This window comes from Ciconia boyciana, chromosome 11, assembly GCF_034638445.1.
Source record: "Ciconia boyciana chromosome 11, ASM3463844v1, whole genome shotgun sequence".
In the NCBI taxonomy this organism is placed as follows: domain Eukaryota; kingdom Metazoa; phylum Chordata; class Aves; order Ciconiiformes; family Ciconiidae; genus Ciconia; species Ciconia boyciana.
Genome location: NC_132944.1, coordinates 17378620 through 17400041, shown reverse-complemented (window position 1 = coordinate 17400041; position 21422 = coordinate 17378620). Strand labels below are relative to the sequence as shown.

General features: G+C 42.5%; 1 protein-coding gene across 1 annotated transcript in view; it reads left to right on the top strand.

Moving 5' to 3' along the window:
• Nucleotides 1–21422, top strand: part of PTPRG (protein tyrosine phosphatase receptor type G) — a 417185-nt gene that overhangs the window by 390375 nt on the left and 5388 nt on the right. Inside the window, exons 17-29 of the mRNA XM_072876458.1 lie at nucleotides 5461–5557; nucleotides 7245–7327; nucleotides 7555–7689; nucleotides 7922–8056; nucleotides 8463–8635; nucleotides 9683–9818; nucleotides 10160–10306; nucleotides 12155–12248; nucleotides 13522–13598; nucleotides 14027–14155; nucleotides 16512–16658; nucleotides 17471–17613; nucleotides 20736–20871. Coding sequence (XP_072732559.1) covers nucleotides 5461–5557; nucleotides 7245–7327; nucleotides 7555–7689; nucleotides 7922–8056; nucleotides 8463–8635; nucleotides 9683–9818; nucleotides 10160–10306; nucleotides 12155–12248; nucleotides 13522–13598; nucleotides 14027–14155; nucleotides 16512–16658; nucleotides 17471–17613; nucleotides 20736–20871 — 1632 coding nt within the window. The remainder of the gene's footprint in view (nucleotides 1–5460; nucleotides 5558–7244; nucleotides 7328–7554; nucleotides 7690–7921; nucleotides 8057–8462; nucleotides 8636–9682; nucleotides 9819–10159; nucleotides 10307–12154; nucleotides 12249–13521; nucleotides 13599–14026; nucleotides 14156–16511; nucleotides 16659–17470; nucleotides 17614–20735; nucleotides 20872–21422) is intronic.

The window sequence follows — 21422 nt, the reverse complement described above, 5'->3', positions numbered from 1 at the left end:
TTTGGATTTCTGAGATCAGACAATTTTATTTCCCTCCTCCCTAATTCTGCAGTGGGTTGGTCAGTGCTGCTGCGGGAGCGATTAGAGTGGGTGAATGCAATCTCCGCAGACCTCTCCTGCCTGTGGCCGTGTGAGTGTAATGATTCATTGCCAATTTGGAGTCTGAACAGGCTCGCTGAACTTGGAGGCAGGCTGTCTAGCTCCCTCATCACATAAATTGAAAATATCTTTATACTCCAGTGGCACCTTCTTCTAAATGTCCTGAAATGTAAGAAAATAACATAAATCTATATCTTCGGCAATGTGGCAGGGATTTGCTAACGTTATTCTCATGGTTGCTGCTGCTTGGGGCAGGGGTCGCTAGCTCTTTTTAACCGGTGACCTCGGAATGTTATTCTCTAGCGAAGGGCTGCATTGAAGAGAGATAACGCTGCACTTTGCACATTTCTTGAGACACTAAAAACACTGTGTAGTTATACTGGCATCCCTTACAGATTAGACACAGTTTACTCCAGACACATGCTTATAGCTGCATCTACACCAAGGAATTTGGCAGTAGAAAGATGCCATTTCAAAAGCATGCTGCTAGCAGACATTACTGCGCTGGGAAATGTTTTATAACCCTGGCCCAAAACTGCCATAATTAGAGATATTCTCAGCCTGTGCGTTGCTGTACTGAAACCAAAGGGAAGCAGCACTGTGAAGCTGGAGGAGGAAGGATTGCTGCAGAAGAGGGTCTTCCTGGAGTTCTCAATCCTTATCTCACCGCTTGACCTACCCTAAGAAATTGGCATTGTGAATTAAGAGATAAAGTTGAAGAGAAGCAATAAAAGAAGTTCAGATAGCTGGGCTTTCTATTACCAACCATAGTACTGCAGCCATACCCAAAGTTTCTGCCTGGAAGCCCCGCTCGGAGGAGCCGTAGCCCCACACGGGCAATGCAAGGCTTCAGTCAGGCTCCGACACCTCCCTGCCTAATGAAGGGCAGGATACCGCAAGCAAACGGTCCTCCACCATCCTCTCCTCTCTCATTCATTTACATGAATTTTTAGCCATCTATTCATGATTCTTCCACTGTTATTCCTGTGTTGAGTCCTTTTGCTTTGTTTATTTTCCCCTTCTTTCTAGGCTGTCCCCAGCTCACCTCTCTTGAGTGCCGTCAGAGAGTTTATACTAGTGCTAAATTACCACTAAAATCTACACTGTTCCTGTGGGATATCTTCAAATACTATCTGCTGTCTCTGTTGGTATGCAGTCTTCATGTTTGCTGTGATAAAACAAACAGCAAGAGCACTACCACAGAATTCTCTAATTTGGGATTAAAATAATAGGTCAAAAATGATTTTAGGGGTGGATGAACTAGCTGCTTTCATGCTGAAAAATATCACAATAATATCAAAACAGAGCTATGGATGTTGTCTAATTTAGTCCTTCAGATTAGGATCTTTTCTTTGTTCATGATTCCTCCTCATTGCTATTCATAGCCTTTCACAGTTCAGCCCCTGCCAGGACATCAGACTGAAGTAATGGGAAACAACAGCAACACTGCATAAGGCCAAATCGAGAGACCGAGTTCCTGCTCAGTCACTGTAGCAAAAATTCTTGCTCAGAACCTTATATTGCCAGCAAGACACTGGAGCAGTTTGATTTTACACTTAAATGGAAATTCTTTGAAGTTTAGAAGAAACTAATCTGTAACTTGTTTCAGAAAGGCAATGAAAATGGGTCGTTAAACCTGGGTGTATCAAATTCCAATTAGCATTAGCATGGTCAATATAATTAAAAAGTAAATTAGCCATAATAGCATAGACTAGAACACTTTTTACAGTAACTAACGGTCAATTGAAACCATGTACTTTGGTTTCTTGGGTTGTCAATGATAAGTTGGAAGGACAGAATAAGAGCCTGTATCCATTCATCTTTGGACAGTAATGTGTTCTGCAAAGTTAAACATGAAGAGCAGCAGTGTGCTAGCCAGCCGCCGGTGGAAGAGACTAAGCGGGACTAAGGAAAGCCAAAGAAAAGACTCTAAAGCTGAAAAGTTTGTGGATGAATTATGGATGTGGTGATATGGACACTATCTGTCCTACTCCAAGGTGCCAGCAGCAGTTTTGTGCTAATTGGAGAGGAGTTTGTTTAGGCAGCAATGCGCAACCTGGTATTAGTCCTGACCTGGTGGCCTGCCCGCAGCCTTAAACTGTAATAATAATATAATCATGGTGATGTTTTAAATGCAAATGAAAGACTTCATAGCCAGTAAGACTGAGAAATCCCAGGGTGTTCATTGCATAAGCAATAGAAAATGCTGGGAAAGTAAATATGTAATATACTTAAATGTGGTAAAATGGCATAATTAGGATGGTGACTTTTTTGAACTTTCTCCAGGGTGATATTTATTAACACCGGGCTGTCCTCTTCTGCCAAAGGGTAAATAAAACTCTGAATGGAGGCATAGATAACAGGCTGCAACTGGTCTTGTCTCCTTGCAGCATTTTGTGCATTGATGAGACAACTACCTTGACTTTAATAACAAAGGAATGTTAACTTATGCCTTACTGTCTGGTGGGGTGAGCCTGTGGTTTAGTAATTTGCTACTAGAATTTGGAGAGATTAACATAGGAGGGTAAGAGCACGGATAACCGCCCTCTGCTCTCAACCTGATCCGTCTGCGTGGCACAGCCAAACATTGTCAGTGGCCCACACAGAGCTGGAGGATGTCCTCAGGCCCCTTCTTGTTGGACAACTTCAATGTTCCCAAGTGTTGGTTGTGTCCTGGTCGGGGGTCGGGGGGCACATGGAGCTGAAGACGAAATGGCCTTTTATTGTTCTACGGTGATTTTTGAAAAGACAAAAATAGGTGAGGCACATTGGCAAGGGGGAAGCTTTTCTTGAACAGTCTCCTTTTGCTATGCTTTTGCAGTGTGCGGACATAGGAATCCACGATTATAGCAGCTTTCCAGAGTATTAAAGATCATTTAGAATGTTATGTGTTAAGAAAAGCCATTTTCAGATGATCAGCTCTCACAGCGTCAGACCTTCTTTTCCCTTGCTGTGTTTTTCACCGTCTTAGCTTAATCTTCCTCTTCTATTAACTTTATATTGGCCAGCCGGGAACATGTACAGTTGAGAAAACAGTCAGCATCAACATAAAAAGGTTAATTAAAATGATTAACCTCACCAACAATTCCCTTATGGAAAAATCCTATGGAATGTAATAGAAAGTGATACATTTACTATGTGGTATTTAAACTGTCAGAGAAAATTCCTTAGCAGGGAGGTAATTCCCTATTAAATTCTATAACTTTTTAGAGTATTCTCCACAAAACCTTGTTGAATTCATCTGTATTAAATTCTACAGCATTTGGCACAAATGTTTCAATGCTAATAACTTCTAAAAAGAATTTTGTAGTGATGCAGGGATGTAGAGTTTGACATAAGGCTTTTCAGAAGCGGGGGGTTATTTTTTAGGAGTGACCTACAATGGTACAGCAGTGGTGTTATACAATTTCTAAATGCAAAAAAAGGTAAAACAAAATTATATTAAATCAACCTAACATGTAAGTAATGCTGCTTTTCCAGTTATGACTTAGGCTGAACTGATCCTGCCCGTTGTGTAATCAGAAGTCCCCTGCTTACTGGAGCTGACAGACAGAATTAGGGGAAGCGCACACTTTAATGTGTTTTTTTTATTTCTGTGATAGAAATGGAACTATGAAAATTCTATGAGGGCCAGCTGAGAGTTTTGCTTGATTCCTCTTTGTCTTTGCTCAGCACATCTCCTTGAATGTAGTATGCTTCTCCTTATGGAGCGGGAGGGAGAGAGAGAAGCAATTGTTATTTGGGAGTGTCATGTGGATATAAAAGCTATAAAATGTTCAAGGTTTTAGTATACTTTGCACTTTTAAAATGTAAATGCTGGGGAAGATATCAGAATTGCTATGCAAGTCCTTTGTGAAATGTCTGCATAATGCTGAACTCTGTTACATCTGCTGTTTGTATAGCATTTCTCTTGATAATTTTTCTCTGTCACTTAGCTCGTGATCTTTGTAGCAGCTGTGAGCTCCTAATGACTTTCCCTCTTAGGCAGGTTCTGTACTGTTATTTTTAAAGCCTGAAGTACAAAGTAATTTGGCACTTCCCCGTATATCCTTGGGGGAAATTGGTTCTGTTTGGTGCGATTTCTGGGACTCGCAAAAGATTTGAATAAGTATAGTTTCTATCACAACTTTGTAAACTCCAAACATTGATATATTTTTCAAAAATGTGTTTTTAAACTAAGAATATTTTAAACTAAGAGTACTCAACTGTACATTTCTCAGCTGTTCTGTTTGGTGCGATTTCTGGGACTCGCAAAAGATTTGAATAAGTATAGTTTCTTCCACAACTTTGTAAACTCCAAACATTGATATATTTTTCAAAAATGTGTTTTGAAACTAAGAATATTTATGCTAGTGATAAAAAGGGGTTTAGCTTTTTCAGGAAGATTGTGGTTAAATAGATACAAAAAAATATATCTTGGGGGTGGTATCGCACGTGAGTTTAAGTGATTCGGTTTGCAAGACAGTCTCTGAAGTGTGTAACTCTCTAGGACAGTCTGGCCAAGGGGAATAGCTGCTTTTCTCTAGGGTCAGAGAAAAGATCCTCCATTGCCCCATTTCAATAGCCCTGTATTCTGTTGTTGGACAGTGTAAGTCAGGGGTAGGTTAAGGACTAAACAAGTCAATGGGAATTAGGTATCTAACCTACAGCCTCAACTAGACAGAAATCTGCATCTCTAGCTTCGTGAACACCTTGGCAAGCCTGGCCTCTTTCTGCTTTGTAAATGTATATATATGTGGATACAACCTTTTATCTTTTTCACTATATTGTGGTCTGTTAATCAGTGTCCAAGCAGTGGTATTTAAAGCACACGCTGTTATCTTCAGAGATCTATTTTATTTATATTTTATAAAAGGCATCTCTCTGCAGAGAACTAACAAAAGGTCAGTGCCAAACTTAAATGTCAGAAACCCTGTTTTGAGAGGTTATAAGCAGATAAGTTGTCTGGCGGTCAAAGGCTTCTGTTGAAGTGGTTTTTGTACTTAGTTTCTTACACTGCACTGGACACTCTTGCCTTTGAGGGATTCTGTCTTCCCTTCCCAAGAGGGGACAGAGTGAGGCATCACAGGAGATGCAGCCAGAAGACGGACGGACTGCTGGTCAGAGGGGACAGTTGGCCCTCAGGGTGCCAGAGTCCACCTGTCACCAAGTCTGTGGAGAGGAGCATAACCGCACGCCAGGGAGCAGCTAACACGGCTCAATTTAAGCAGACCATGTCATACAGGACAATACTTTGTGTTCAGTCCAGCAATTAAGATATCGATATTTGAAACACGGTTTCTGTAAGCTGTTGCAAAAGGAGATAAAGCTTAAATTTTTTTGGGCTGATACATTTTCTATGCAAATAATTTTTATGCCTAGGAAGTGCAGCGCTGTACGGCCGACATGAATATCACCGCAGAGCATTCCAACCACCCCGACAACAAGCACAAGAACAGATATATCAACATCCTAGCCTGTAAGTAAGCACAATGAATCAACCCGAAAAGGCACTCTCCTCTCACAGTGTGCCTGTGCGTGACTGGAAAAGGCAGGTGGCTTCAAGTTACACTATTGCACAATAATGAATAAACACGTGAAAGTGTTTCACATGTGAAAGAGAGATCATTTCCCTACTAGAGGCAGTGGATGCTTTGACTTCTCTGGGACCAGGATTTCACTCCAGCTTTTGTTTTAAAATATTTTGCAGTTTGATGGTCCAAGTGTAGTTTTAGAAGTATCAGTTTGGTATGAAATTTTGTGGAGGAGTAACTGGGATAAATTGATGATCAGAGCTCTTCTGAAGACTGGCCTAAGGGAAGTGCATGGCGGAGCAAAGAGTTTTATTGATGATCCCTGGGATTCCCTTATAATCCCAAAGGTGCTAAATCTTACAGAGTGTATCTGCTGTATTTCAAACTGCTTCAGCTGTGTGTACGACTTGGACAAACAGTGATCTTTGTAGCACAGTGCAGGCTTTGCCTGTATTCCTCTGAGAACTGCAAATCTGGACTCTGCTCTAGAATGCAGATTATTGCAGGTCTGGAATGGAAATGCGGTAACTTTTTCCATGTCGTTCTCTGATGTGGAACGAATGGCAGATAGAGCAGTCACTGTGGTTTAGGAACGAAGATGGAGAGCCGCTGATAAAAAGTTCACAATGTTCATAAACATTGCAATAAATCTTGAATGTTTTTGATGGCATAGGAAGGAAATGCATGTCTCTAACAGATTCTCAGAAGTAATCAAGGTGCCGACTGAGGACCAATTCCCAGACCTGTAAAAGACTTGCTGTGTGGCCTTGGGCAAGGGGATTCATTGCAGTTGTCCCAACTCTGATTTCAGACAGAGATGTCTGGTCCCTCTAGGCACAGAGAGAGAAGTACCATTGGAGGAGAATTGGAGCAGGCACTCCAGTCCTCCAGATTGCCCCTGGAGGAACCTCCCTCTCTCCATTGGTGCTCAAGGCAGGCAACTGAAACCAGGTTCTTCATGCTTAGAGTTAGCCCACATGTCTCATCTCTGCGTGTGTTGGAAGCACCACCCAGCCCAATGCTACTGCCTAGGAGCAGAAGGACTGTAACTTTTTTCTGATTTAAGCCGAAGTCGAGCGTTTGGGTGGAACAAAAAGAGAAGCTAAAGAGCATGACCTAAAGTCTATCCTCTTAGTGTGATGAGGGTGGTGAAGGAGTGATGACATTCACTCAGCTCCCAGAGCCAGCAGAGCTGTCTGAGCCCAGCACCGAGTGGAGGTTAATGAGCTCAGACACTGAGCCAAGCAAAGGCAGCTTCACTGCCTGCGAGAGCTGAGCCGGTGTCTCCGCATGGTGTTACACAGCCCTGTGGGGTGCCCTGGCTCTTTGAATCACACTGCACTGTGTGATGTGGATGATCCTAGAGATCGTGCTCCTGAAGCTCCAGTGTCCTTTAAAGAGCAGCTGTCCCAGCACAAACCACGTACTTTAAGGGATGTGAAGCCTGAGGACCTGCTACCATGAGCAGATGACCAAGAACGGGTACTCCCACCTCCCCCTTGACTCCAATCCAAGGCCAATCTCTTCCGTGTGTTAATAAGGGCTACTTCAATACCTAGGAAATAGGATGTTTACCTGCAGTTCTGCACTGTGTTTCCTTAATGCTTCTCTGTTCTGTTTTTCATCCTGCAGATGATCACAGCAGGGTGAAGCTAAGGCCTTTACCAGGAAAAGATTCTAAGCACAGTGACTACATTAATGCTAATTATGTCGATGTAAGTGGTTTGAATTGTTTTTTCTTCTCTAACTCTGAATCCTTCCACAAGGAGGAAGTATTGCCACTTGTGAAGTGGTCATGTTTTCCAACTTCACCTGATAATTTTGCTACAAATTCCTTGCTATTCTGAATGAGAAAGGCGCCTTTCTTTGTTACCTTTAAAATATTAATATGTCTGCCATGATATTGCTTTCATCTCACTTGGCGTTATGGTTTTCTTTGAAGGGTTACAACAAAGCAAAAGCCTACATTGCTACCCAGGGACCTTTAAAGTCTACCTTTGAAGATTTCTGGAGGATGATTTGGGAACAAAATACTGGAATCATTGTCATGATCACAAACCTTGTTGAAAAAGGAAGAGTAAGAGATTTTCTAGTTTGTTAGCAGTTGCTCCTTACCATCTCCCAGAATCATGTGGGCAGAATTTCTTTTTAAATGGATTGGGATGATATATATTGATGTATAATATATAACTAATGTAACAGAGGGATACATAGCTAGCCATGATTTTACTTTTTTAAAAACTCTAAACACAAATATAAAGAAGCAGCTCAAACCCTTAGCCAACCCACCCAACTATGTCTTTGTTCAGAGGAAATGCGATCAGTACTGGCCGTCGGAGAACAGCGAGGAGTATGGCAACATAATCGTCACGCTGAAGAGCACAAACGTTCATGCCTGCTACACTGTGCGCCGCTTCACAGTCAGGAACACAAAGATGAAAAAGGTGAGTAAAGCCTTGCCTGTTCTCATCCAGATGCCTTCTGGCTTGTGTAGGATATAAGGCACACAGGAGCAAAGCTCAGCGTTTGCATAGGCAACTTGAAGTAGCAGGCGGATGGGAAATAAGTAAGCAAAGCCAGGATTACAAGGAACCTGGTGAAAGGTTTAGCCTGTATTTCTTTTTCTCAAGTTCACTGATGCTTTGGCGTCACAGTTATTGCTGTTATTGCCTGTTCCCACATGTATTTTTCCTTGAACTCTGTCTCCACCTAGCAGGAGGCAGAGCTGCAGAAGATTTCTTCTGTTAGAGTCCAGCACTTTTTCAGCTGGGCAAGCCAGTAGGATTGAGAATCTTTCTATGCTTCTCTTCCCTAATCTTTCTCTTCTTTCTGCGCACACTTTGCACGCAGGGTCAGAAAGGAAACCCCAAAGGGCGGCAGAACGAGAGAACGGTTATTCAGTATCACTACACTCAGTGGCCTGACATGGGCGTGCCAGAGTACGCTCTGCCTGTGCTAACCTTCGTTAGGAGATCCTCCGCAGCCAGAACCCTGGACATGGGACCAGTGGTGGTGCACTGCAGGTATGATGGGTGTGATTAACTACTTCATGGCAAGCATACCTACTGCACAGCATGTGCTCTTACGTGCCAGCTAAGACAAACGCCCTGAGTTATTAACACAGAAGGAGTGTCCCAGCCCCATGGAGTGCAGGTAGACATGAGCTTGCTTTGCCTACAACTTAAGACAGCTCCAATGCAAAAGCTTCCCAGTTGCGTTAGCAAAACCCTGTGTCATGATACTGAGCTGCTGAGCATTGCACTGATGTGGTTGTGCAGTTCCTTGTGCGAAGCTTGTTTGTAGCCTGCCCGTTCCATGTGTGGGCAGGGCAGGATTACCTCTGCTGGCAACCAACCACATGAACGGACAGACACCTGGACATGCGATTGCCACTGAACCACACTCACATTCACCAGCACTTGCAGTCAACAGAGGATTTCCCTTAAATGAGTTAAGGGATGTGGCCTTCATCACTGTGTGTGAGGGGGCTGTACAGCACCATAGCAAAGAGGAGAGGATGATGGCGGTTAGAGCTCCTTCCTGAGCAGAAACTGAGAAGCTCTGAAGAGTTCCCCTCTCCACCCTCTCTGTTGGGCCCAGGACCACCCTCCTCCCCTTCAAGGAGTCCTGCCTCCACAGGATTAGCCCCCTCTTATGCCTTTCCATAGTGCTGGTACCACTTGCATTTCCAGAGCAGGATTACAACTCCACTGTGAAGCTTAAGCCTTACCTCGAGACGGAAGCCAACCAGGGCAGCCCCGCAGCCTGGAGCAACCTTTGTGGTCTGGGATGGCAACAGTTTGGCATAGGGTGGATCTCTATATGGCTTCTTCTAGCCAACAGCAGTAACAACAGCAGTGGAGACAGGAGAGCCAAGTGTCAGATTATGAAATATATACCTGGTAAAATTCCCAGGAACCCAAAATATTTTGTTTAGAAACTTTCATGGTTGGGGCTAGCAGGGAAATGAAAGTCTGTGAACAGGAGTATTTGCTTAGTTCTGTTCTGCTGTCGTGAACATTTACTGTGGTCCGGCTGTATTACATTGGTTTTTCTTATGTCTTCTGTAGTGCCGGTGTTGGCAGAACTGGTACCTACATTGTGATAGACAGTATGCTGCAACAGATTAAAGACAAAAGCACAGTTAATGTCCTGGGTTTCCTGAAACATATCAGGACACAGCGCAACTACCTCGTCCAGACAGAGGTAAAGATTGCAGTGGGGTTGAATTTAAAGCCATGTTCATTTTTATGTTGTAATCAAAAAGAAAATGGATTTTTCATTTACATCCCTGTAAAAACTGAATATATCATGAGGCATTTTTTGCACTGGAATGTCTCTCTTTTTCTAGACCAGAAACTTCAGATTTTGCTTTTGACTTATTCAGTTGTATGTGCTACACTTGTAAATGTTTATTCTGGATTTGGCAGTATTTGCATGGGTGGCTTGTTTTGCACACCCTTCCCTTTAGTGTGCTCTACCCCTCAGTTAAAGCCAGCTGTTTAGTTTATTCCAAGTGCCTACGTGACATGCTGTTGTTTTTCTAGGAGCAGTACATTTTTATTCATGATGCCTTGTTGGAAGCCATCCTTGGGAAGGAGACTGAAGTATCTGCAAACCAGCTGCATAGTTATGTTAACAGCATCCTCATACCTGGCATAGGAGGGAAGACACGACTAGAAAAACAGTTCAAGGTAAGGCTTATCACTGCCATCCAGAGGGACTTAATTTCCCTACTCTCTTTTGTATGGCCTGTCTTCACTGTCAGTTGTCACAGATAAGGAACCAAACCAGAACACTTGATTAGCACAGCACAGTATCTTCAGAAGTTTGGTCCTCAACAGTCTTAGCTACACTGCTGGAAATCAGCGCTAACACTCTTGAAGTCAGAGGTGAGAAGAGGGTCATGGGCACTGGTTTGGAGTCTGCTGCCGGTCTCCCTGTTCCCAAGGGGGTTTGGATGTTCCTGAGTCTGTGGTTAGCTTAGCTGGAAGTCTTCCTCCAAACTGTGGCTCCCGTGCACATATGTGGAGAAAGACATGAAATGAGGTTCTTAGCGCCACCTACTATTTCAGCACTGGATAAAGAATTAAAAATGTTTTAAGACCAGGAAACACAATATGCCTTTCTCATTGCTAATAACTACATTTTCTGCTTTTCCCTGCTATGTCATAGCTGCTTTCATCCTGGCCAAAGGAAACTTTTTTTTGCCCAGATCTCCTATTTGAAACCTAAGATTTTCTGATTGCATTTTATGTGAATGCATTTAAAAATATTTTGTGAGACTATGTATCATAAGAAGATTATACGTGACATCTGTTTTCACAGCTAAACTCACTCTGTTAATAACTACCTAAGGAACTGAAACTGTTAAATTATACCAGGTGCCAAGCTATTCAAAAAATGAACAGGCTCTTCTCTGAATTCACTTGTAGAAAACTCATTACTTCTCCATCAGTCAAGACATTCCAGATGCTTAATTACTAAATTAAAGAAACAAGCGCAAGTGCGCGCACACGCGCACAAAATGCAGCAGGAGGAAAAGATTTCTTATTAAAAAGAAGTGTTGCACTTTTACAAACAATACTAAATTATATGTCTAAAGATGTCTTCTGATGACTCATGGCAAAATTTCAAAAACTTAAGTGCCATTTTCAGAAATTACTTTCTCTGCCAGCGTTGCACAGGTATTTAGAAACCCCATAACTTGTAATGGGGCTTATGCCAGTACGTAGATGAGTTGAGTGCTATCTTGTTTAGAGTGCATTTGAAACTGGGATGTGACCAGCAGCAATTATTAAATCTTTCTCTCATTTCTGCTGCTACCACAGAGCCGGCAGAAAATAACTTGTGCTCATGCCCTGGTACAGTAGTTTACATTCAACCATCTAAGAGTAAAATTACGCTGAGTAATGAGTTGCTAGTGCAGGAGATGAAAAAGCCACCTTTACCCTCTTTGCTCTGGTAGAGTTTCCCCATACGCTGGGGGAACATTAAAATACAAATCTGCCTCCCTGACTTTTCTTTGTGCCTCACAAGCAGCCCAGAATGAACCTGGCAGACCAGAGAATGTAACCACGGCCTTGGATCTCAGATGCCAGCATGGTGGGTTCCCCAAAGGCCTGGCAGAAAAAGACATTCTGCAGGAACGATATGGCTTTTATTTTAGAAGAAAACATAAAAGTTTTGTTGTTGTTTTATTTTGCTAGCTCTTCTTCCTTGAGACCTGCTTCTGACTGAATATATCTGCAAGTCTTTGAAATATATTCTTAAAGATAACTAAATGTAGTGTTCTGTGAAAACACATTTTGATGGAACTTCATTTTCAGGATGTTTTGAAGCTGAGAGCTGCAGAGGTCTTTTTATCCATTAAACATGTTGTATGAAAAGGATGATTTCCATTGGCATCTTGAGTACTTCAAACAAGTTTAACAATGCAGTTTATTCTTCTACTGATGCATCTTCGCAGGAGTTGGCAAAGAAACCTCCTCTCTTCATTTAGAGTGCTGTGAGGACTGACTTACTACTTTATTCTCTTTCAGCTGGTTACACAGTGTAATGCAAAATATGTGGAATGCTTCAGTGCTCAGAAAGACTGCAACAAAGAGAAGAACAGGAACTCATCAGTCGTGCCGTGTAAGATCACATCTTCGGTTTGATTACTGCCTAGCATAACTTTTTGTACTGAATTCTCCCGGTGTTATGCATGAAAAGGCATAGCCACTAGGAAGGAGAAATGTAATCTTTTGTTCAGACCCAGCTGTCTTGTCTTTCAGAATTATCCTGATGAAACTGAACAAAAGAAAATAGTTACAGTGTCAGCCAGATATACTCACCAAGTGAAATGTTAATTTGAAGTACTTAAGAATTTGAATAATTAGGTAGGGGATAAATCTATGGAATACTGAGAGAATTACTTTGATACCGCTCCGAGCTCAGGTGAGATCTCCCGGTGTGATTGGCACAAGTTGTTTGTAATTCAGCTACTACACTCAATTTCTGTGTGTGAGCCTTCCCCAGATTTGAGGGTATTTAGTGCCCGAGGACACAGTTTCACAGTCATTAATAAGGAATCTGTGTGTGGTTGCCAAGCAGTACGAATTTGCACCGGACCAAGCATGGGCACATCACTCCCATCACATTACCCAGAGTACAGGACATACAGGACAGATGATAGTTGGCGCAAAGCAATAATGGCACAGATACAGTCCATCATGAAGTTTGTTAATAAAAAGGGAAGTCCTCAGGATAGACCTTAGAAACAAATGTGAACAGGGCAGAAATAGTCTATATGACTTTGCCCTTTGTGTCACGTAGCTGCAGTGGTTTCAGTTGGGCACTTGGGGCCTGTCAGTTGGTTTGAGGATGTTGTTGAACCCAGCCCTCAAACACGGAGAAGCGTAGATCTGCTGAAGAACACACACGTGCTTCTGGGTGGTTACCCGTTACGGAAGGGGTTCGTCTCTGGAGGTTCTCTCACCCTCCAGCTGAGAGGAGTGAGTGATGGTAGTGCTATGGAGTGGTAGGGAAAACAAAATAAATCAGCTGGGTTTGTGTGCTGCTGGAGACAAATGGAACGCTACAGTCAAGAATTACCTGAAATCCCCTGTTATCACTGCATATACTGTTATTTGGTAATTCAGCCTGCTGTGAAAATCTTTGCTATAGTAAAATTTGATTCCTGAAATTACTTTGTCCTTGTGGGAATATTGTGCAACATTCTGTTTTATATCCTGTGTTAGCAGGCAATGCTTTAACGCAGTTAAAGTGCTGGCCTGCTCCTGCGGGAGATGGGAGCTGCACAGTGTTTGGTTTGTTAACGTCTGAGAAATTCTTACTTTCTGCATTGTGCCATGACCAGACTTTGATCTTTTTTTTTTTTTCCTCTCTGTTTTTTTTAATCTTATAGCTGAGCGTGCTAGAGTGGGCTTGGCACCGCTGCCTGGAATGAAGGGAACAGATTACATTAATGCCTCTTATATCATGGTGAGGAAGCCAACACCTAATTACAAAGTAAAATCAATTCTAAGGTGCTAAATACCAGATGCCTATAATTGTCTTAATTCTGTCTGTAATGGCTGTGTATTAACAGATGAGATTTTAACACCTTCCCCATAATGTAAAGCTATTAACTGTGTTTTATTAAAGATTGTTGCCTAAAAAAATTAAATACAAGATGCATTTAGATGGAATGTGTATTTCCATGAGATACAGTCAAATAAATACTGGGATTTAGAGTAAAGGAAAACAACAGGGACTCTGCAGAATGGAAATGGAGTTATAAAATTATAGTCTGTGTGAAAATATTGTGGAATAAAATGAAGTAAGGTCATTATGTGTCCCCAAAGATGAAAATAATGCTTTAAAAGTATTGAAGGCAGTAAGTAACTACGTGGTTTGTTTTGCTGCAAAAGGGCTACTACAGGAGTAACGAGTTCATCATAACCCAACATCCACTGCCACATACGACTAAAGATTTCTGGCGAATGATCTGGGACCACAATGCACAGATCATCGTCATGCTGCCGGACAACCAGAGCCTGGTGAGTTAAACGCGTCCCTCCCTGCACGGCACCGCAGTCACTTAGCCCAGCTGGGCACCAGCGTAGGGTCACTTAGTTGCATGCTATGGCTATTTTCTGGTTGAAAGCAAAGCCAATTCTCGAGCCTCCTTCTCAAACTTTGCCATAAGCTTCTTACAAAAAGACAAGTTCCGAGATGTGGGGCATGTTTTTTTGCTCTCTCCTTCTGCCCTCGCTCCTGGGAAAGACATCTTGAGCTGGATGGACCACAGTGCTCACAGGCAGCACACCAGTGATGACCACCTCTGTGAAGCTCCTGAGGGCTGCCTGGCTGGTAGGATGCAAGGCACTGAGGTTACTGGGTGACTAGGGCCATGGGTAAGGACTTTGAGAGGAGCAGAAATAAGAAGCAGGGACAGTAGGATAGTTGCTTATTTTGCCCAGGGGGCTTAAGGCTCAGGCCGTGCAAGACTACGGCTATGGAAGGTTACAAATGCTATTTTTTATGAAAGTAAAAAGCAAACATGTATGTTAATTTAAGTGGAAATAAAGAGACAGAGAGAGAAGGAGACAGGTGAAGTGCTAATCCCTACTTCCAGATTTACTAGCACGTCTCAAGAGGGTGCGTTGAAAAGGATTAAGAACTAAACAGTTCATTTTTTCATGCACGCATCACTGAGGTGAATAGACGATTGTAGCTGAGAGTAGGAGAGAAACCACCTTCATTACAGCAGGAAAATAGCAGTCACGAGGGGCTGCTAAAGAGGCAGCAGTCGATACGCTTCCTGTGTGCGGCACGATGAAAGGGATTGCAGGCACTGCAAGGCGAAGAGCATTCAGAGAAATCCGATCAAATCGGAAAGCACTAATGAAATGAAAGTGTGTCAGGTGGAAATGAAGAGGCTGATCTTGTCTTTACAAGTACATGAAATAGTTCTGCAGAACAATAGTGATTAAAGGGTAAAGGAGGAACACTGGACTCGGCCACCTCCTTTGCAAGGATGCCTGGTCCCTGCTTTCACCTTCACTGTTTCCAGGGCGAGGTTGGATGAGGGCAGTAGCATCCATGCATTGGCTCAGTGTTTGGTGTGGGTTGTTGGCTGGCAAGGAGGGGTGGCATGGGACTGAAACTGTGTCAAGGTGCTGAATGTGTAATGCCAAAGGACAAGATTATAATGCACGGTACTGCTGCACGAGGACCTGTCACTCGGCAGGACAGGTCACTTCCCCAGCGTTCAGCAATATTGCACTGCTTGCTGGCGTCTCTGCACACTGAAGGCAGAATTTTCAAAGCACCCAGAGGACCTGGGACCCTAAGTCCCATTTTCAGAATAAATACTTAAGGCCCAAATCTCACCAGTATCTTGTACATCGTGTGCATCAAGGCTCCAGGCCCACAGAAATAAGCCTGGTTTTAGAGACATGCTCCCAGCCGCAGCAGGATGAAGTGGGCTCCTAGGTCATGTTTTCTCATGAGTAAAACACGGGTTGTTCAGAGACGCAGGCGTGCAGTGCCGTGCATCCTGACAGGGTAGCTTCTGTGCATCAGCTGCAGGGACAATAGATCCCTGAAGCCAGGAGGAGAAATAAGCTTTGCTGTATGTGATGACAGAGCCTAATTTCTTTTCTCTGCAATGAATTAGGAATGCACAGTTATTTTTTAAAGAACAGTTTTGACAATATTTTATCTACACCCTGTCAGTTAGGCTACTTCAGCGCTGAGCTTCTTCCACCATTCACAGTCTCACTGAGATTTTATAGTGTCCCTTCAGTAGAGGAGTTTTGCTGGAGGATTTGCATTAAGTTAAGCCGGTGTTTTTTTCAAGGCTAAGAATATTTGGGTTTTTTCCTTTCTCCTCACTCCTCCTCTTGCTCCTAAAAATTCAACCCCTACATAAGTATCCATCAGTCTTCTACCTAGACCTGATCCATAGACCTTCTGTTGATACCCTTCAGTTTTGGATTAGGCCACAATAAATACAAATTAAAAATAATAAGCAATTAATTTTTAAAGGTCAATGATTTTTTTTCTAAACAGATATCTGACTTTCATGCAAAACTAGGCAGGAAAAAACATGTAGGCAGGAGGTAATAAAGCCTGGGATACAATACAAAGGTTAAGTATGAGTGAGCTAAGATAACCATTTCCCTATGAAACCAATTAAAAAGCAGACATTACCTGTTTGGACACACAAAGGAAGGATCTGGCAGGCTTACTGCCTACTGTAATAGTAAATCTGTTTTAGACAGAAATGGTTTTTAAAGGTCAGCTCCTGATCATCTCTATTTATCAAGCCAATTTTTTGATCCACTGGATTTTTCAGTCATACACGAGATATGTGAAAGGCTGCAGTAGTGTGTTGTTTCATTCCTCCAGGCAGAAGATGAGTTTGTGTACTGGCCAAGTCGCGAGGAATCCATGAACTGTGAGGCCTTTACTGTGACCCTTATCAGCAAAGACAGGCTGTGCCTCTCTAACGAAGAGCAAATTATCATCCATGACTTTATCCTTGAAGCTACCCAGGTAAAATAAAACTTCAAATGTGGGTCTTGGCTTTTCCCCAAAATGTTGTTGATGTCATTTAAATGTGGAAGAAGAAATGTTCGGAAACCGTTTTGAAAAGGACTTACTTGTAAATGCATGTGCATGCAGGTTGCTCACAGGGGAAAGGTATTTTCATGGGCTCCTTCTCCCTCTCACATCTTCTACTTCCAGGTAGATTCCTCTAGCTAGCTAGTGAGACCATAGTATTAGTTGTTTGTCTTACTTGAAAGTGAAGACATTGGGTTTTCATTTTGAAATCGTCCAAGTAGATTGAATTGTACTTTGTAAAGTACACCAAGATTTATTGTCCTATTTCTGCTTATAAAATTCAGCATTTATAGTTTAATTGTTTGGGGGTCTTAATTAAGGGGTTTTACTTAAGCACATTTCTTTTGAGCTATAAACCTGCCTCTAGTTTGCTACCGGGATTGCAGCTGGATTTTGCAGCAAAACATTAGGTTGCAAGCCCTTTTAAATTTGAATTCCTTGGTTGCTCTTCTCTTGTTTGGCTTTTGAGCTGTAAGGGCTCTGAGAGAAGGTTTATATGGATATAAGCCCTCAACTCAAATACAAAATGTATCAGTTAAACATTTTGTTAAAGTTGCGTTATTTTAGTGCATTCGCTGTTACAGAGATGCTAGAGCTGTGCGTCTGTCTTCTTCATTCTATATAAACTCTTTGGAGGAAGAAGGTATCTCTTCAGTTTGTAGTGAGGCTCTTCCCTCTTTCTACCTGGAGTGGATAAATATGAAACTAAAGTGGCTAATGCCCAGGCTGGTTTTTCATTGCAGGATGACTACGTTCTGGAAGTCCGCCACTTTCAGTGTCCTAAATGGCCAAACCCAGATGCTCCCATAAGCAGTACCTTTGAACTTATCAATGTAATCAAGGAAGAGGCCTTAACAAGAGATGGCCCCACCATAGTTCATGATGAGTATGTCCTCTCTTTTCTCCCATTTATGTGCAGGTTGTACAAGGAGTTACTCAGCTACAGGACACTTGTTAGGACTGATGTCCATTCTTGCATGGAGTGGATGGGGTTTAGCGGTCTTGGGAACAGGATCAGAATATTTAAACTTCCAGGGATGAGGATTCAGTTAGCAACTGAGGCCAAATACATTTTGCTTAGGGTCGTTTTTATGTTGGTTGTAGTCTTAGGTGGACTTAGAAAGTGAAGCTGTGTTTGCTTTGTAATCATTTTGGGTTCTTCTGCACCTGGAATTATCCCAAACAAATCCTACAACCTGTTTCAGAACCCAGCAGAGCCCTGGTTTAGATAAGGCTCTGAGCAGCCCAATATGGGCTTATGGAAACCAGTTTCAAAACAGCCCTGAGCTCCTGGCTAGCAGCTCAGCTTTAATGTGCCATGTAAGACAGAACAAGCTCAGCTCAGCTGTGTCTCGGGACGAGCAGCAGAAGTATCTTGTGACAAAGGGCCCAGGTTTTCTGAGAGCAGATTTATTTTTCCTCCTTCTGCTTCCCCAAAAACACTCCAAGGAGCCCATATGGTGCCAAGTGGGAGGGAGGGAGCCCACTAACACAGGACCAGCATGCCCCAACACTTGTCTCTTGTAGTGCAGTGGTGAGCATTGTCTTGCCAGCTATGCTTGAATGCCCAATTATAAAGGGTGCTAAATATTGTATTGCATATTATTACTTTGCACACATTACGGAGCTGCAAAATACCATTATAGTGAAGCTGGAGCCTGGGTCTAACAGGATGTCTTTGGAAGGAGTGTTTCCTGGTGGGCAGAGCGCTTCCCGGAGTCATTCTGCCATTAAAATCCCAAGGAAGCCCAATTTCTGACACTGCTTGAGCTGCCCTTAGAGCGAACACCAAGCCAGCATAAACAACTGCTATACCTGCAACGCCCCCGCACTGGAGTCCATCAGACCTTTTGTCATTGCTACAAAACAGAGTTAGGGGGAAAGTCTTGGAAATCTTCACCTTTTGTGCAAAAACGTTATTCCCATACTCTGGTATTTCAGTGGTCAGATCAGCCTTTGTGCTGATGTGCAATTGCATGCTGGTATCTGCCGTTGCTGAAAGAGCTTTCACTTTACGTGGGTGTGTTGCTGCTGCAACAGGTTTTTCCCAATAGACTCCTGCAAATAGTGCCTTGGGCTGCAGCAAGTAGTTTTTCTCCCACCATCTCCTGCCTTGCTAATGTACAGTGTAAGCTCTGTTGCCTTTTGCCAGCACTGATTAATTCTAGGCTAGTTTTAATATTCATGCTTTGGGTAGTCTGAAGTGAGGTTTTGCTACTCTTGCAGTATTTAAGATTATGTTTTACAAAATTAGAACCATTATTGATTTGGGCATTTCATGCTAGACCAAAAAAAAAAAAAAATCAAAATCGCATTCCTAACAGTGCTGAGTCATTCTTTCTGTAAATTGCTTTTTTGGTTTATTTGTCATATTCAATGATTTTATTTTTATGCCTAATACATAATGTGGATTCTGCCTTTCATTGGAGCCTAAGTAAATGTAGCTGAAAATGAAAATTTCCCTTTACTACATGCAACAACTATATCACATAATCCACTAATAATTACAACTGCAGATTAATTCCAAATATATGAATTTGCAGATACTAAATACATGTGGTATTTAGGAGGTACATGGTGGGATGAACTTGATAACAACATTTCAAAGAAGTTCAGAAATTCCGACTCAAGATGGTTGTCAAGATTTTTAAATATAACTGCCCATATGTAGGCAACTAGATAAAGATCTGCTGCATAATTTTCTGCGAGAAAAGCCTTCAGATTGTTGGGAGCTGGAGGTTATCAGCCCAAGTAAAAATGAGGCCGTTAGACCCTCAGAGGCATTTAGTTGTGTCTCATCAGGCACAAGCATTGGCCACTTTGTCCACTATCCCTGTAGATGATCAGTCACAGCCATCTATATAGTTCTGCAGAAGCTCTGTTTCTTCTTCTATAGACTTTTCATCAAATATAACAGATCTACTGTGATCTGATTTCTGTTTCCCATTTCTAGGCAAAATGAGTTTGCAAAAATCATACGAAATTAAGTCAGCATATGTCTTGATTTCCACAGGAATGTTGTAAAAAATCCTAGTGGTAATCTTACGATACCAGATGGCATTGCAGCTCTTGCCAATTATTTAAGCTTCCATGTACAGCTCTCCAAACGGTTTACGAAGCAAGTCAGCACCAATGTCCCCTTTTACAGGTGGGGACATTTAGACACAGACTTTCTCAAAGTCACGGAGCAAACCCATAGCAAAGCCAGGACAGAACTGCAGCCTCCTGTGTACTGCGAGAGCAGAGGACGGTTGAGGCTCCTCAGGAGCAGTTATGAGCCCCCGGCGCTTAGGATCCTCTATCCCATGTCCCGCAACTGCACGCATGATTCAAGTACACCCACAGATTTAGCAGCAGTAAGATTTCTACCTGACCGGTATCTCAAGGACACATTGATTCATGCTCCTGACGAATAACCGTTGCTCGGGTTCTTATTAAATGACAGCACAGCTCAACTCTTCAGAATCTGTAATGTCTCTGGGGTGCCCAACTCAGGGATGTTGCCTTTTGCCAATGAATCAGACCTAAGGAAGACTTTGAGATGTGCCCCATTTACTCGTGAGCACCTCATATCCGTGTTAGTTTTCTATAATTGTCAGATGTGGAGGAAGAGGCAAAGTCTCATTTCTTTCTAATTGTTTATGTTTTGCTTGAGCTCTCACTAATGAATTTAAAATACGCTCAGCTATAATGCAGATGCTTTCAGTACATGTGGCATGTGGATTTCAGTGTTATACTCTGCAGGCTGGGTACTTTTAAATGGCTCATGTTCTTCTGCTGATACAGTTCTTTGTATTGAATACTGCAGGTATCCTGAGATGACTGGTGTACCATCAAATTTCTTCTATAAATTAAAATGACTAAAAATTAGCCAGTATAAAACAAGCATTTAATAGATACAAAGATGAACTACAGTAATCAAATAAGACTATATCAACATTTTCATGGCTCTGTGTGGGTGCCCAGGTATGTTTCTGAGAATCTTATCATTTTGGTGTGGTTTTTCAGGTATGGAGCTGTGTCAGCGGGAACGCTCTGTGCCCTTACCACTCTGTCCCAGCAGCTGGAGAATGAAAATGCTGTCGATGTTTTCCAGGTGGCAAAGATGATAAATCTTATGCGGCCTGGAGTATTCACAGACATTGTAAGTCTTTAAATGGAATATAAATGGATATTTTACAAGGTTTTCATCTGAGACCAAAAGCATGAACTAAAACACACATTCTGTATGTTATCAAGCCCTACTGCATCTGCTACCAAGCTGAATTTGCATTTGGGCTTTTTTTGTATAGTTGTCATTTTTTTATAAACCTCAGACCCACACTGTAAGTCTCTGATTTGCAGTTAAGCTTGTTTGTCATACAGTTAGGGGGCCACTGTACAGGCAGCCCTAGCAGAGAAGGACCTTTCAGCTTGTCATCATCCCCCTGCCAGACCTGTAAATTAAGCTGTGCTTATTTAAACCTGGCACGTTGTGATCTGAAGGGATGCAGCAGGGCCGGTAGAGCTGCAGGGAGATAAAGCTTCAACAGAGGGGCTCTTCGCTCGGTGTGCAGCGAGAGCAGCACCCTTGTCTCGGTGTGCGTGGCTCTGCCGGTACGAGGGAACGACCTGGGGCTGAGCTGTGGGCTCAGGTATTGTCCTGCCCTCCTGTAGTGTTTAATAATATATCAGGAATAAGATAATCTACCCAAA